General features: G+C 40.6%; 1 protein-coding gene across 1 annotated transcript; it reads left to right on the top strand.

Moving 5' to 3' along the window:
- The first annotated feature begins 445 nt into the window (after positions 1 to 445).
- Positions 446 to 12939, top strand: DAB2 (DAB adaptor protein 2). The gene is made up of 14 exons (XM_029084851.1): positions 446 to 617; positions 1783 to 1922; positions 2653 to 2751; positions 3061 to 3192; positions 5152 to 5235; positions 5484 to 5507; positions 5780 to 5827; positions 6002 to 6064; positions 7898 to 8533; positions 9378 to 9531; positions 10188 to 10756; positions 11252 to 11343; positions 12134 to 12198; positions 12920 to 12939. The coding sequence occupies exons 1-14, from the start codon at positions 524 to 526 to the stop codon at positions 12937 to 12939; spliced, it is 2220 nt and encodes a 739-aa protein (XP_028940684.1). The 5' UTR covers positions 446 to 523.
- The last annotated feature ends 2820 nt before the right edge of the window (positions 12940 to 15759 follow it).

The following is a 15759-nucleotide window of genomic DNA, read 5'->3' as shown; positions in this document are numbered from 1 at the left end:
AGTTATAGAAACATTAATATTATCTAGTGGCTTTTGAGTGTTCTGGTGTCATCTTCATGGGTGTTTAGAACAGATCCTAGCAAACTTTTCTAGCATTCTCTCCTGTCCTACTCCAGAGATGCAGCTGGCAGTGCTGAAGGCAAATAGAGCAAAATCTCTGAGGTTCTATAAATAGCTTTAAAAGGTAAAAAGCTAAAGGCTGACAGATTAAAACAGGGTGATGCAAGTACAGCCTGTGGATGTAGGTCAGTGATCTACTGATTAGGTATTACTGAGGTGAGGGTTCATCACCTAGTGGCTGTAACTTCATGCTCTCTGTAGCCTGAAATGAATAATCAGACTTCCTATATGGTCACTACTAAAACTTTCAGGCATTAGTGGGCTTAAGTGTTCAGCAGGACAAAATTGGACTAACAGGTCTAATTTGAGTACTTCATCTTCAAGATAAAATATTATGTCTATCTACTCATTGTTATTTGAATTTTTTTAAATTACAGCAAGGATAGCTGACCACCATCTCATCATGTCTACTGAAGCTGAAACTACTACTATCAACAGCCAGCCTGAGCAACAGGCTCCACCAAAAGCACAACCTTTAAAGAAGGAAAAAAAGAAAGGTAAAAAATTCTTACCATTTGAACACTTCCTCTAGTCAGTGTCCTTAATCTTTTGCACTTGCCTAAATCTAAGATTGCTGTTACAGCATAGTTAAAATAATTTAGAGGTTTGAAGCTGGCTGGAAGAGTAAGTAAATACGTTAGTAAAATAAACCTAAATAGAATGTAGGCTTTTAACTTGAAAGGGGTTTTGTTTTTGGTGGTTTGTTTGGGGGGTTTTTTTTGTAGCTTTAAGTTCTAAAGCTCTCAGTTCCACTTGTTAAATTACTTGTTTGCTGAGCCTGACAAGTCACCAAAAGACTAGAGAAGTGAAATCATCCTGAGGAGGTGACCAGACCCAGGACAATCTAGGTAGCTGTTGGTCTGAACCTGGACTCACTTCTTCCCCTCACTCCAGAGTGGCTGTGGTGTGCTGGACACAGATAAAAATTCTAGTCCAGAGAAATGAAAAGACTCCTTTCATGAGAATTATAGTAGATCACATAATAGATTTTTTTGATAGATTAGGTCATGTAAATATAATTACTTCATGCAGAAATACATACCTAAATATACACTTGGAGTATGTTGAGCATGCAGAGGAGAAAAGCAAGGACTTCTGAGAAGTAGTGGGAAGAGCAGAAATAACAAATTAGCTAAAATACCAAGTGATTATAGGGATAGGGGTACCGAGATTTGCTGTAGAAATGATGGTGCTGGTATAAAGTTTTAGCACAGGAACTGGGAGATTCTTGCACACAAGAAATCTGACTGCACCAGGACTAGAAGCTAACATCTAAAAGGCTTGTTGAACAACCTGTATGGACATGGGAAGTATTTCTGCTTGGTGTTTTTGCTTAGCACTTACATCTACTTGACTGTTGCCTAGAAATATTTTGGCCTTTTATGTGGCAGAAGTCCCCAGTTATTAAGCACTGGGCTCCACAATTTGAACTGAGGCCAGATTCTGCAAGAGCACTGTGACCTTAAAGAAGTAACTATCTTGCAGTGCACACAGTATTGGAAGGGCTAAGGGTTGTTAGTCAGCTATAGTCAAGGAACAGTTTTAATATGTACTTATATGGTGTATTTCTTTAAAAGATCTCAAAGCCACAGCATAGACATTCCTCTCTTGAAGCAAACAAACAAAAAAACCCACACCCCAAAAAACTTTTTCTGTCTCCAGGGCCAGAAAAGACAGATGAATCTCTCTTGGCCAGATTCAAAGGTGATGGTGTAAGATACAAAGCTAAACTGATTGGCATTGATGATGTCCCAGAGCCAAGAGGAGACAAAATGAGTCAGGATTCAATGATGAAGCTAAAGGTAAGGGCTTGAGCTGGCATGTAAAGAACAAATTCTGGGTAGCCTTCATAAGCAGATCAAATGGTCACTTTGGCACACCTTCAAATGCAGCTTAATGGTAACATAATAACAGCACTATCCTAGATGGACGTTACATGTAAAGCTGTAACCCCTTGCTCAAAGGAGAATGTTTCCCTAATGGCTTGGGAATGCTCCTTTGGGTTTCTTATAGACATCTAGTATGGATGCTAGTAGTATGAACTTGATCACAAATAGTGAGCTTGGGTTTTGGATGGGAAGGGGGTAACTGTGAAGTTTAATGCTGACCTCAAAGCACAAGTTGGCATCCTGTGACAATAGTGACACCAACAGATACAAGTAAGCCAAAGAATAAATGAGACTCTGCAGCAAAAAAAAGATTATTACTTCTGGAGTACAGAATGCCTACATAGCTTCAATCAGCCCAGGAAAGCTGGTAAAGATGCTGCTACTGCAGCAGTTGTGTGAGCTAAAATAACAAGTTTCAAAGCTCCAAAACACTTGTAGAGAAAACACAGTCTAGTTCTGAGATATCACTTCAAACCTAGTGAGGCATATGTTGCAAGAGAAATACTGCTCTACTTGTACCATTGTATAGGAATAATTAGATTAGTACTAGTATAGTCACAGCCATGGGCTCATGGGGAATGTAAGGAAACAAGTTAAAGATTAGTCTAAGACTCACTGGTACTTTGATGCTCATATTCTTCAGGGAATGGCAGTGGCAGCTCGTTCTCAAGGTCAACACAAACAGAAGATCTGGGTGAACATCTCCCTCTCTGGTATCAAGATAATAGATGAGAAAACTGGGGTAAGCTATTACTTATTCTCTTAATGTGATTCTTACAGCAAGTGGCACTTGGAAGTTAGACCAGTCTGATTCTTTAATGGCATTGTGCTCCTCTTTCACATATAAAAACGGTCTTGTCAAATGGATTGTAATGCTGAAGCCTCCTGCTGGAAAGATAGCCACATCCTATTGTGGTTCATCAACAGCTGATAAATCTGAGTCTTGAAGTTTTCTAACAGTCTCAATCATTCTAACTACAGAGAAGAGCAGCTACTACATCTCCAGCAATTAAACCAATAGTTGTTTGGTTTTTTTTTCCCCCAATTCTAGGTCATAGAGCACGAGCATCCAGTAAACAAAATCTCCTTTATTGCTCGGGATGTAACAGACAATCGTGCTTTTGGCTATATATGTGGAGGAGAAGGCCAGCACCAATTTTTTGCCCTAAAAACAGCACAGCAGGTATGGATCAGACACCCTCTTCCACTTGCTATGAGTAATGCTATTGTGTAAACACTTAACATATGATAAGGGCCTAGTGTTTTGCTGGTAACTCTGTGAGGCATAGGTGAATAACAGCACATAAGAATAGACTCTTCTCCTAAAGGAGAGCAGTAGGAATTAACTGTATCACCAGTGGCTTTTATCTTCTTCAACTTCTATGTAGTCTAGAATAAAAACATTCCAGTAGCCTTGCTTACTATGGTTAACCTTGCTTAACATGTCCATGCACCATGGAAGTAATTTGTGAGATGAACAGAGCACATTATCACATGCTTTCCTGTACAGTGGCCTGTTACTCTCAGTGAAAATGCTAATTCTTGAATATTAATTCTCACTCAGAATTAATAGAAAGGATGTTAGAACTCTGCTACTCTGTTTCTCATGATGCTTTTACTTTTGTAGCAGTGAAAACAGACTTACTCAACTACAATAATGTTTCTGGGTTCAGAGAATGGCAGGTCTGGTCCTCCTAAAGCTACTTCTGGGAGGGATTCTGATCCTTCTGTGATAGGTTTCCCCCATGCAGAGATTCTGTATGCGAGGTTTGTGTCTCTGAAGAGAATCTGTACACAGGCAGTATTGGAAACAAGCGACTTGGAATTACTGCTGAGTATTATGCAACTTTGTAAATGACCTGAACTCAAGTTAGATATTTATAATTTATTAGTTTATCATTAATTTCTCTATAATAGTCACAATAGACAAGACTTCAAAACTAGTGATTTCTTCATGCACATCCCTGCCTGCCCTCCTGGAGAACCTGTTGGGCAGCTTCAGACCCACTACAGATGGGACTGAGAGGCTTCTTGTTGGAGCATGTTACTACTTTAGTAACAGCTGTAAGACCCTCTTCTAAGCCTGTCTATTAGTTTCAAGAGTCCTATGTTGTATTGGCTTCACTGGAATTGTAGATTAAGTATAAAATGACTTCAATGTGCACTCTGGAATGTAGTCTGTCTTGGAGTTTTTCACCATGGGGCACTGCTTGCCAGCCTATAAGCTTAGCCAAGCTGTAGACAGCTCTTGGCTTGCTGCTAGTTGTTTTAACCCAACATTGTCTAGCTGAGAAGGACTCATGCAGCTCAAGTCTGCTGCAGCTGTACTGTTTGTCAAAGTTGATAACTATAGAAATGGCTTTACCTGCAGTTGATTAGGAGAGGATGATAGTCAGAGGTAAACAGTGAGATCAGTTCAACAGATTCTTTGCTTCAGCCAAAGTTAGTAGTTGAACAAGGGGCCTTGTCCTGCTGTAGACACTGACACATCTGCTATATGACTTAAGCAAAAGTTCTAAATCAGTATAGCTGAACCTGCCACCATCTCAGCCACCACTCAGAACACTCTTGTTGATGAGTGTGCAAGTAATGCAGTGCCTTTCTTTAAAGCAGGTGTCTGCTCAGTATATTTAAGATGATAATTTTACGTTATGCTTGCCTTCCTGATTTACTATTTGCATCCTGTTTAAAATAAATGTAATATTAGCTATAGAAGCATTCTCCAGGTCCAGTGTTGGAAATGGTAGAAAACAGATGGATGCAAAATGTTTTTCCTCTCACAAGACTTAACAGAAAGCTTGGATAAACTTTGCACTTTTGAGGAAATATGATAAGGACTTGCCATGCACTTATGAAATCTTGCTCTACAACCTTTTCAGCAAAAATGTAGCAGGCTTAGCACAAATACAGCTACTTTCCCTGTAGAGTTAACAACAGTTCTAAGCTGTTTGTGCCCCATTATGCTTGGATTATACATAAGCTCTCTGGTGTAGAGACTGGACAGTCCTTTAAACTCTTGCTTTTCCTGTTATCTCAACCTTACTGTTGCACCATTTAGGAAAGCTTGGTTTGCTGGACAGCTTGCTTCAGTAGAAGTCCAGAGAGAAGTAGTACATGGCCTAAAATCTACCTTCTTTTTCAGGCTGAGCCTCTAGTTGTTGATCTTAAGGACCTCTTCCAACTAATATATAATATGAAGAAGAAGGAAGAAGAAGACAAGAAAAAGGTGAGTAAAATTATAGAAACTGCATTAGTCTGCATAGAAATAAATCTTGCTTCAGTTTTGGTGTGGCTTTTGGGCTCTTGTAAGACTTGACACTGAGGTCTGTCTAAATCCAGGATCACTTGAAGCTATTGGTTAGTAGTTGTACCAGCACCTTTGTTACCTTCTAGATCTGGTAAGCTCTCCAAAATTAGAGGCTCTGGATATTCTACATGATGTCTAGATACTAAAAGCTTTCTTTTCTTCTTTAGAGTGAAGAAGCAAGTAAGACCGAGGTAAGTCACTCCAACTCAGCTTCACTTAATTAGGTATGCTGCTGCAACTCAGCTAGTTAGATTTGACTTTCTTTGCACTGTCAGCATTATGAAGGCAATGCCAGATGCACAATTACACTGAAATGCAAGTCAAAGTGGCCTACAGAATTAATATTGAGTAGTGATCTCCCTCATACTTCCTCTTTCCATCACTTGCTCTTTGAAGCCTGCAAGTCCCTTGCTTAAGATTTGCTCTTCCAATTATTGCTGACACTGTTATCCATCTATTGCAGAATGGTAGCGAAGCACTACCTGCTGATCAAGGTGACAAAATGAAACTGGTAGGTTACTCTTTAGAACTCTATGCTGATGCCATTAAGGAGTTCATAACTGACTATCTGCATTGTGAGAGATATGCAGTATTTATATATGTGTTTACAGTAGATCTGCATAATGCTTGATTCTTGCAAGAACTCGTAACAGATACTAATTCTTTCAATATTTCTGGCTTCAAGGGGGTTGACCAGATGGACTTGTTTGGGGATATGTCAACACCTCCTGATATGAGCAGTCCCACAGTAAGTAGAATTAAACTTAGCTGTCTTGGTTTTTGCTTTGAGAGCAAACTTAGTCCTAGTAATAAGATCTGGTTTTACTTTGTTAGTCCTGATTTCTGGTTTCTGTCTAGCTATCAACAGTGTACTAGTGTCTTAGGGCTATTATCGTAGTATCTGATTACTAACCAGAGTAGCTAATGTCATTCTCATCCAGCAGAGTTCACTTGAGACTGTGAAAGAGATAATCCTGTATTGTTAGCCATAGAAAGAAATATAGAATGGGTTTGGGCTGGAAACCCAAAAGATCATCTAGTTCCAACCCCCCTGCCATGAGCAGGGACACCTTCCACTAGACCAGGTTGCTTAAAGCCCCATCCAGCCTGGTCTTGAACATTTCCAGGGAGGGGGCATCCACAACTTCTCTGGATAACCTGTTCCAGTGTCTCACCACCCTCATAGTAAAGAATTTTTTCCTAATATCTAATCTAAATCTACCCTCTTTCAGTTTAAAGACATTACCCATCATCCTATCACTGCACTCCCTGGTAAAGAGTTCCTCCTCATCTTTCCTGTAGGCCCCCTTTAAGTACTGGAAGACTGCTATAAGGTCTTCCTGGAGCCTTCTCTTACACTAAAGAACCCCAACTCTCTCAGTCTGTCATCATAGAGGAGGTGCTCCAGCCCTCTGATCATCATCATGGCCCTCTTGGACCCACTCAAGCAGGTCCATGCCTTTCTATGTTGGGGGCCCCAGAGCTGAACACAGTACTCCAGACAGGGTCTCACCAGAGTAGAGCAGAGGCTGAATCACCTCCCTCAACCTGCTGGCCATGCTTCTTTTTATGCAGCCCAGGATGCGATTGGCTTTTCTGGGCTATGAGTGCGTGTTGCTGGCTCATGTTCAGTATTCCATCCACAATACCCCAAATTGCTTATCCACAAAGTTGCACTCAGCTCGTTGCCTAGCCTGTATCCATGTTGGGAATTGCCCAAGGTGCAAGACCTTGCAATTGGCCTTGTTGAACTTTGAGGCTCGCGTGGGTCCATATCTCTCTTCAGATGTCTTAGAAATATGTACTAGCAGTACATGCTTCTGCTGCTACAACAGCTATTACAGAAACTCTGCTAAAGACCTTTAAATCTGAAGCTTAATATGGATAAGCAAATCCTTAAGTTCCTCAGAGTGGACTCCTGGCCATTCTAGATGAGTAGCCCTGACTGAAGATTTGGCCTAACTCCACAAAAATGTGCATAAATATTGTCATAGCTCCATATGACCCCAAAAATCCTACCATTTTATTCTGACAATGTAAGCTACCATCAGCCATGATACAGCTGGTCCTGTCAACCCAGCTAGTGACCAAGTCTTAACCTCCTACTGGCTGCTTGGTGAAGAAATGGAATGTTAACAACTTCTACTGGCAAACAGCTCAGCTCTCCAATCTTACTCTGAAGCTGAGACTGCAACTTGAAGTCACATTAAGGCAGTGTCATTTCACAACTTGTCAAAACAAAGGACTAGAACTCAAATGGGGGTTCGTGGCTTAAATAAAAGCCTAGGTGTAATCACTGCTTAATGACCCTGCAGTCTCTGGGCTGTAGAACAAGCATCTGATACTTAACTAAGCTCTTAAAACAGGTGCTTTTAACACTGAGTTTCTGAAACTATTATTTGACCACAGCCAGCAGAGCTTGCCTTAATTACTTATGAGATGAAGCTTTATTGCAATTTCACTGTGATATTGAATACTTATTAGTATAATGTATGAGATACTAGGATCTCTTGTTTTGCAGCTGTTTTCCATGAGCTTGTCCTGCATAAAACTAATTTTATTTTTCTTTCTGAACAAATAGGAAGCTAAAGAGATTCTGTTAGTGGATCTAAATTCTGAAATTGAGACCAAACAGGCTTTTACAAAAGAGGATCTCTTCTTGAATGGCATCACAACTTCTCTTCCACAACCAAAGCCACAGCCACCCTTCTTGCCTGAGAGTTCTTTCTCTACCAATCTCAGCTTCTTTCCCACACCTAATCCAGACCCTTTCAGTGATGATCCTTTCACACAGCCAGACCAATCTGCACCACCTTCATTTGATTCTCTGAAATCTGCTGATCAGAAGAAGGAAAGTCTGAGTACCTTGACAACAGTGGGTAATGGTGCTTCAAAGGGTGATACTGACTACTTTGGTAAACAGTTTGACCAGATTTCTAATAGAACTGGCAAACGAGAAGCATTAACAAGCCAGTGGCCACTTGAGAGTAAGTTGCCTGCAGCCAGAACTCCAAATGGGGTACCAGAGAGAGAACAGAATGGCTTTCTTAAAGCCCCATCAAACCTGTTTGTGGAAGGTCCTTCCAAAGGAGTATCGCTGCTGAATGGAGTAAAGCTGAATTCTGAAAGCAATGCCCAATTCATGTCACATGAGTCCATAACAATTAGCCCACCACCACAAAGTACCAAGCCAGGAAGAGGAAGGAGGTCTGTCAAGGTGAACAATATTCAAGTAATTAATGGTGATATGCATGCTCTTACTTGAGAGAAGCTGGGTGAAGGAAGCTTTTCTTTCTTCATGCTTTCTAACTGGCTAAATATCTTCACAACATACCTACTTCTCTTCTACCTGCCATGATTACTGTAACCTCTCTGCAGTCATGATATCTTCCAACATTCATGAATGCTTCATAGTAGCTATGATCACTAAACTATATACTCTCTTCCTTAATGCTGCCATACTTCTGTAAAGGTCTGGTAAGTATGCCGCTCTGTATATTGACACTTGACATAATGCCAAAACCTGTTTTGATAGCTGTATGCCCATCAGCCTATGCTTTCATAACAATGAGATGCTAGTACTAGCTTACAGAAACCTATGTAGTTTCTCAGTACCTGCCTACTGAGGGCAATATCAATGACTTGCCTGAATAGGCACAGGGTGGCTCTGTGTCAAGTATATTTGTCTTGCACTCAAATGATGCAAAACTCTGCTGCTGACCCTGCCACAACTGCAGGGGTCACTGCAGACTCAGCAGGATTGCGGGGGGCAGAGGGAAGCTCATCAGGATAGGAAATAATTCAGTCACTTTAAGTCCTTTTCTTCTGCTGTTGACTTGTGACTACTATATTTTATACCTACTTAATGCTATGCATCTCAGTAGTCATGCACAAAATAGTGCAGTTTGAAACTCTTATACTTGGTCTCTAAAGGATGCATCAAACCTCCCTGCTCTGTTCTAGCTGAAATAAAAGCTTGTAGCTCTGGACTAGGGAGTCTTGATCCTGCTAGCATGTGTTCTGCCATGCCATCTCACAGTTTTGTCTTTTTTTCTTTCTAGACCACATCGAATGACTTATTTAGCTCTGACTTCTTTGTGCCAACTACCGAGAGCCTTAGCTTGACCACAGCAGCACAAACAGGACCTGTGCAACCTAGTCCACTGGACCTCTTCAAAACAAGTCCCACCACAGCACCTCCATTGGCTGGTCTAGGTTAGTTCACAAAGTGAAGGTCTTTCCCCAGTCTAAGGTATCTGCTAACACCAAAACAGAGGTCCTGGTTTTCCTTTCATTCATGTGTATTGCCATGTCCTTTAATCCATGTGCTGTCTGCCCTAAACTATTAAGTTCTGTGAACAGAGGTCTAAACTCTGCATCTTTAACTGGACCAGGGGTTGGGTTTTTTGTTGTTTTTCTGGGTTTGTGGTTGGTTTTTTTGTTTGGGTTTTTTTTTTTGCTTAAACGTTGACAGCAGATCATTGCTTCAGGTATACAAGGTTCAAGTGAGCCAAGCACAACTTGGGAAGCTAGGGTAACACTGGTGCAGAGTCGTAATAATCATTTACACAGAAGTAACTATATGGCTAATGCATCTGTCACTTCTGTACTATGACCAAGTTTTTTTTCTTTTTCTGTTATACCAACCTCAATTCTGTTCTTTCAGGGCAGAAATGGAGCAAAGTAAAAAATATTAACCCCCTTCTCCCCTCCCTCCCAAATGACTTGATTTTTAAGTGTTAATCAACAGGTTTTTGCAAACAGTACATGAAAAATGTTTTGCTGGTACCCTCAGTGGAATTGATACACTCCTGCTTAAGGTCCTCAGATCACTGAAGTGCTATGTAACAGCAATCTCAATCTCCCCCCAGGTGGCTTGCCAGTAACTTCATCACCATGGAGTGCACAGACATCTGCCTTCACTCAGGCTGCATCAGTCTTTGCTGGGTCTATGGTGCCTGCTCAGCCTACAGGATTTACGCAACCACTTGCCTTTGGTACTCAAGCGGTGCCAAGCTGGAACCAGCCTGCATCTTTTGGTCCAGCAACCCCGCAGTCCTCCAGTCTCTGGCCACAGCCAGCACAAGTTCCATCTAGTTCATGGCCACAGCCATCCAGTGCTGTGAATCCCTTCCAGAGTAATGTGTTTCCATCTTCAACACTACCTGCTCAGACACCATCTGTACTGCCCTCTATGTCAACAACTAACCCACCTCAGCCACCACCTAGAACTACACCTCAGAAGGAGCTATCCAAGAAAGAGAATGATGCTTTTATTGCTCTGGATCCACTTGGGGATAAAGAGATGAAGGATATCAAGGAAATGTTCAAAGATTTCCAGCTGACAAAGCCACCTGCAGTACCAGCAAGGAGAGGAGAGCAGCAACAGCAAAGCTTTTCAAGTGCTTCTGGAGCTTTCAGCAACTATTTTAGTAGTAAAGTAGGCATTCCTCAAGATAGTACAGATCATGATAACATGGAAGCTGGCAAGCTGTCTGCCAAAATGTCTGGTAATTTTTTTTTATTTTTATTTTTTTTCCTTCTGCTTGGATAACTGCTCAGGGATTGGGATGGCTGATCACTAGTGTTTTCTGATAGAACTAAACATTTTATTTAATGGCTACTAAAACAGAGGGATGAAGGATTGTCTCCCCTAATAATGTTACAGAATTGGTCAATGTCAGTGGTTGAACACTGACACCTAGTGCCTATACTTCCCTAGAATAAGGTAAACTGGGTCTGTACAATGTTAGAAGTCCCATCTAGCTGAAGTGTAGTGAGGGACAAGCAGGAGATAAAACTGCGAGGTCACTAAAAGCAACTTCTGTGTGGGGTTTTTTTGTTTATCTAATTAGATGAGCTTTAGAGTTGCTATACAAACAGAGTACTTGTCAAAGAAGTTAAGTGATTATAGCAGTATGTCTCTTTTCCTTAGAACCACCAAAGTCTGTTCCCCGACAAAGTATGCTGCCAGCTGATGACCGATTTGAAAGTCAAGCTAAAACAGACCTTTTCAGTGCCTCATCTGTAAGTAGTACCAAAACCAACAAAAAAACCCCCAACGCACCAAACCTTTCTTTTTAACAACAGGGGTACCTGTGTTTGAGCACTGCCTTAGTTCTGGCTTTAGAGGCGATGGAACAGAACTTCTTGCGTGTCTGAGGCTAATATTTAATCTAATAGAGGGCATTTGTTGCAAGCAGGCTAACAAAGTATGGTTCCATTTGGCTTTCGTTCATAACCAGTTCCCCAGGCTGCAAGCCCTAGCGGGCAGTTCTTCAGTACTGGGATCTTCTTAAAAAAACTGTAAAATAATGTGGCTGCAGCAGTCTTCTACTACCTTTCTGTGGAGTAGACTGAGCAGTGTGGACTGTGCAGCTCTAGCTGAACAAATGAAAGGCTCCCATGTTTGATAGCTGCTGGGGGAGGAAGTGGCTTAACCACATCACACCATTTGGGACACATGAAGCACTTGAAGCCCTTGGTGGAAACTCTGGATCAATTCCAGAATGTTGACTTAATGTGTCTAGGATTTGGCTAAAACAGATCTTGCCATGACTATACCGGCTTACCTCCAAATGAGTGTTCAGTAAGCACGCATGGCTTTTCTGAAAGGTACCTGGCCTCAGGTTAGGATAACTTCTAACATGGCTTTAGAGCCCTTTTCTCCTATTAAAGCAATACAGTTAATGTGCATTTAGCAGGGGCTCTGCAGTATTCTTTCCAGAAGGTGTTTGGAACAGGAGCTAGCTGATACAGCCATGCAGAGTAAACCTGGAAATACACTAACAGCCTATGATCTTTCTTTCCTTAAAAGGAATCTCAGAAACCAACTTCTGGTCCTTTTTGTGATCCTTTTGGCAACCCATTTGCATAGATCAGGTGAGTCTTCCACTAATAAGACAACCTATACTTCATTCCCTGAAATTGATTCAGAAAACCTTTGGTAAAGAGCTGGCTAAAAAGTACACTAGCTTAAGTCTAATGTTCCTCTGAAGTATGACAAACAGTCTCTAGAAGAACACTTATCCTAGAGTATCACTGCTCAGGCTTCTACATAGCTGCATTCTGGCTAAGCCTAGCCAGTTTCACTTTCTCAGAAATAAAGATTTTATTCTTCCACAGTCTTAAGTCTCAAGGTCACAATATATCTAGATTTCCTTTCCTTAAGGAAAGTTAATTCATAAATATGTGCTGCAAAACTCAGAGGGCCTGACAAAATTCCTTCAGATATCTCTTTAGGAGAGTGTTAGCACACAGTGCCTCATACAGCTTTCTGAATTGTAATTGTCTAAATTGCAGGTTTGTGCTCTTGGTGAATGGGAATCAAAACAGAACAAAGGCTATTATGAGAGCTTTTGTTACTAGAAACTAGTGTAACTCAAACTTTCCTACCATTGACTAGAGAACACAAACTGTCAAACTGGCAAATCTATTCTTCTGCCACACCTCTAAGTCTTCCCCTGAAATACTGTCTAGTTTCTGACAGAAGACAGGTGTTGCTATTTACTGGTTTAGGTTTCATTCTCTTAGTGGCTCTAAGCTAGTTTAAGCAATAAAACTATACAGCCATCCTAACCCTAAGTCCTTTTCATCATACTAGGCATAACCAGAAAAGGATAAATGGAATAACTGGACCTCTTCTCAACATGATTTTTCTACATGTTTCACTTTGCTGTCTGCCACTCTCGCTGCTGTTCCATGATGTCTGTAACCTAAAACATGTCCAGGTGGATTGACACATGAACCCTCAAAGAACATGCTGTGAAGATGATAATTCAGGGCAAAGCAAATGGAGAGTCGGACTCAGTCTGGAGACCCAAATTCAAATTGGTGGATGTTAACTTTACTTTAGTTCTTTGCAATCTTCCATAGAAGACCTTAGCAAGACTAAGTTATGTGTCTTGTAAACATGGTCACCACAATTTCTCTTTCTGTAGCACTTACTGTCCTAAAATATAGGAACTGAATGTACCTGAGGAAGAAGTGTTGCCTTCACATAAGGGAATTGAATTTGTAGCTAAAACTCCACATCTTAAACAACTAGGTCAGTTGCCTGTTATCACGGCAGCAGCCAGTTGTAAAGTTAAGGGGATACTACTTGGTTCTAATTGGTGACTGGACATATGACTTGGTCTCTGAGCCACAAAGTTGTAAACAGTATGGTAGGGAGAAAAAAAAAAAAAAATCCAGTACTTGTCTATTTCACTAATGGTAAAAGTATAATTCTGTGTATATGTGTGTAATAAAGGGACAAACTGTGCAGTCTGTAACAACTGCTGGAGTCATGAGTACTAGAGGCCTACACTATAGGGTCACATAGGCTGAAACTTTTTGCAGAACGTTGAGGTAGTTGTGGATGCTAACTGTTGTGTTGGTGCTAATATGGCTTTTTGGGGGGAGAGAAATCTACTAGGATTACTTTTCTATTAAGGTGGCTTGACAGGCAAATGGAACAAGCAGATAGGCTTCTTGCGTATATCTCAGTGAATGTCCTGGATGTTGCTCAGTTTAAGTTGTCGTGTGGTATAGTGTGGCATGTTTCCAGTGTTAGAAAGCAAAAAGACAATCGTGGCCTCACTCAGTGCCTAGATTCCTTGTGAACAGACGCACCACCTCTGTGCCACTAATAAGAGGTAGTCTTCCATCTCTTGAAAACTAAGTCTTTTCTAAAGAGCCTCTTTACTAACAGATCTTTAAATCAGTTGGTTATAACTGACTTTAACAGCTACATTCGTGGCCAGTGGTGATGGCTGATGTGTCAGAGGTTAATACTAAGTGTAAACTTGAAATAGTATTGTTAAATCAAATGCCTAAGCAGTTGCTGATCTGAAGAGCTAAGAAAGTCAACTTGAATACAGCCTTAGTACCCAATTCAGCCAGTCATGCAATTAGTCCTGTATATAAACCTGTCTTGCACTTTCTGTAATGCAAAAAAACCCTATGAGTTTAAGTATTTGTCTCGAACTGGAAATGTAGAAACTTATGGATGTTACACTGTTATATAAAACTGTAGTATCTCAAGTGATGTTACCTAATGACATTAAACAGAAGCAACTCTTCATACCAAAAAAAATCAGTGTGGGTGTTGATTCTGTCCTCCATAACCCAATCTTGTGGTCTAGTTGACACTAGGAGTTCAGAGCCTGCTAAGAGTTGTTTCTCACAGTTTCTTACTATAGTTGTCTGATAGCAAGAGCTATAGTAAGCTTTCTGTGGCTTCTTGCATCATGCCTGTTCAACAGATACTGTCCCACAGTAAAAAATAAAATCCCCAGCTGACTTACTGTCACTAGAATCTTGTCCTACTAGCTGCTCAGGCTGAGTTTGCTGCTACTAAAGATGCTTTCTTATTTTGTTCTGCAGGACCACAGAACCTAGGTACTTAAATTACATTGCACTCAGAAGTTTCATTAATTCAACTTATCTATTCCAGCCTTGCAGGAGGTCTAAACTGATGCTAGGAGAACTAAATTGGAACATTTAGCTCAAGTTCAGAACAAACTTTACAACTCCTTTAACTCAGATGACTAAAAAGAATAAATCCATTAGAAAGCTACTATTTTGGGCTAGCCTCTGGTACTGGAGACCGGCCTGTAACTGTCAGCCTGATGTGTCATTGAGTAAATAGAATGGATGCCTGCTTGCTCACTTTTAATATTGTTTGATTTGCATAGTTAACGTATTGAAAATAACTAATTGAAAGGGAGTTGGTACCCATCTTGAAGTACAGGTCTCACAGTGCTTCACAGGGAATCACTGATTTTTATTTGTTTTTTTAAAAAGGCCAACAACTTTTGTCAGCTGCATGGCAACATGTAATTTAGTACTCCAAGATACCACTAGAACTAAAAACCAATTGACTGTCTTGGTGCTTGAGTGAAAGAATATGTTCACCAGCATTTGAGTTAAGCATCTAAATGACCATTTGCTGTTCAAGCTAAAATTAACAGTCCAACTATGCTGGAGTTCTTAAATATCTGTTAGGATGATCACTAAGAGCTGCTTAGCAGGACCTCTTAGAAGCTGGACAAAGATGTGTGCTGGTCTGCTAGCTTAGGTTGAACAGCTGTTTACTTTGATTTAGTCTCTGTCTTAAAGAGCCATGAACTGTGGTGGTGTATATAGCATCAATTGAAGCAGGTGTGATGGAGCAACACAATATTACAAGTGCCTGTATCTTGCATTCTTGCTTAACAAATGAGTTTAGTGCAACTGGACTCATTAAGATGGACTGAGACTGCATCAGATTTAAGTTCCTCTAAATGAAATTATCCCAAATTAAGGACTGAATAGAGAAAAATATTACCTGTGCTATTCCACACCCTCCCCTCTCCCTGCCACAAAAAGAAGGGGGAACAAAAAAAATTAGAAGTACCTTTTTTACTTAACCCATGGTAACTTGGAATATCCTTATACTAGATGATTATTTTAAGCTTGCAT

The sequence above is a fragment of the Antrostomus carolinensis genome, unplaced genomic scaffold (assembly GCF_000700745.2).
Source record: "Antrostomus carolinensis isolate BGI_N321 unplaced genomic scaffold, ASM70074v2 scaffold360, whole genome shotgun sequence".
Lineage (NCBI taxonomy): Eukaryota > Metazoa > Chordata > Aves > Caprimulgiformes > Caprimulgidae > Antrostomus > Antrostomus carolinensis.
Note: the sequence above shows the minus strand (reverse complement) of the source record. Positions and strands in the feature narration are given on the sequence as shown.

Coding starts and splice junctions, on each gene's coding strand:
- DAB2 (XM_029084851.1), top strand. CDS start 524: ATGTCTACTGAAGCTGAAACTACTACTATCAACAGCCAGCCTGAGCAA. Junction 5,508..5,779: donor AAGAAGCAAGTAAGACCGAG/GTAAGTCACTCC, acceptor CATCTATTGCAG/AATGGTAGCGAAGCACTACC. Junction 8,534..9,377: donor GAGGAAGGAGGTCTGTCAAG/GTGAACAATATT, acceptor TTTTCTTTCTAG/ACCACATCGAATGACTTATT.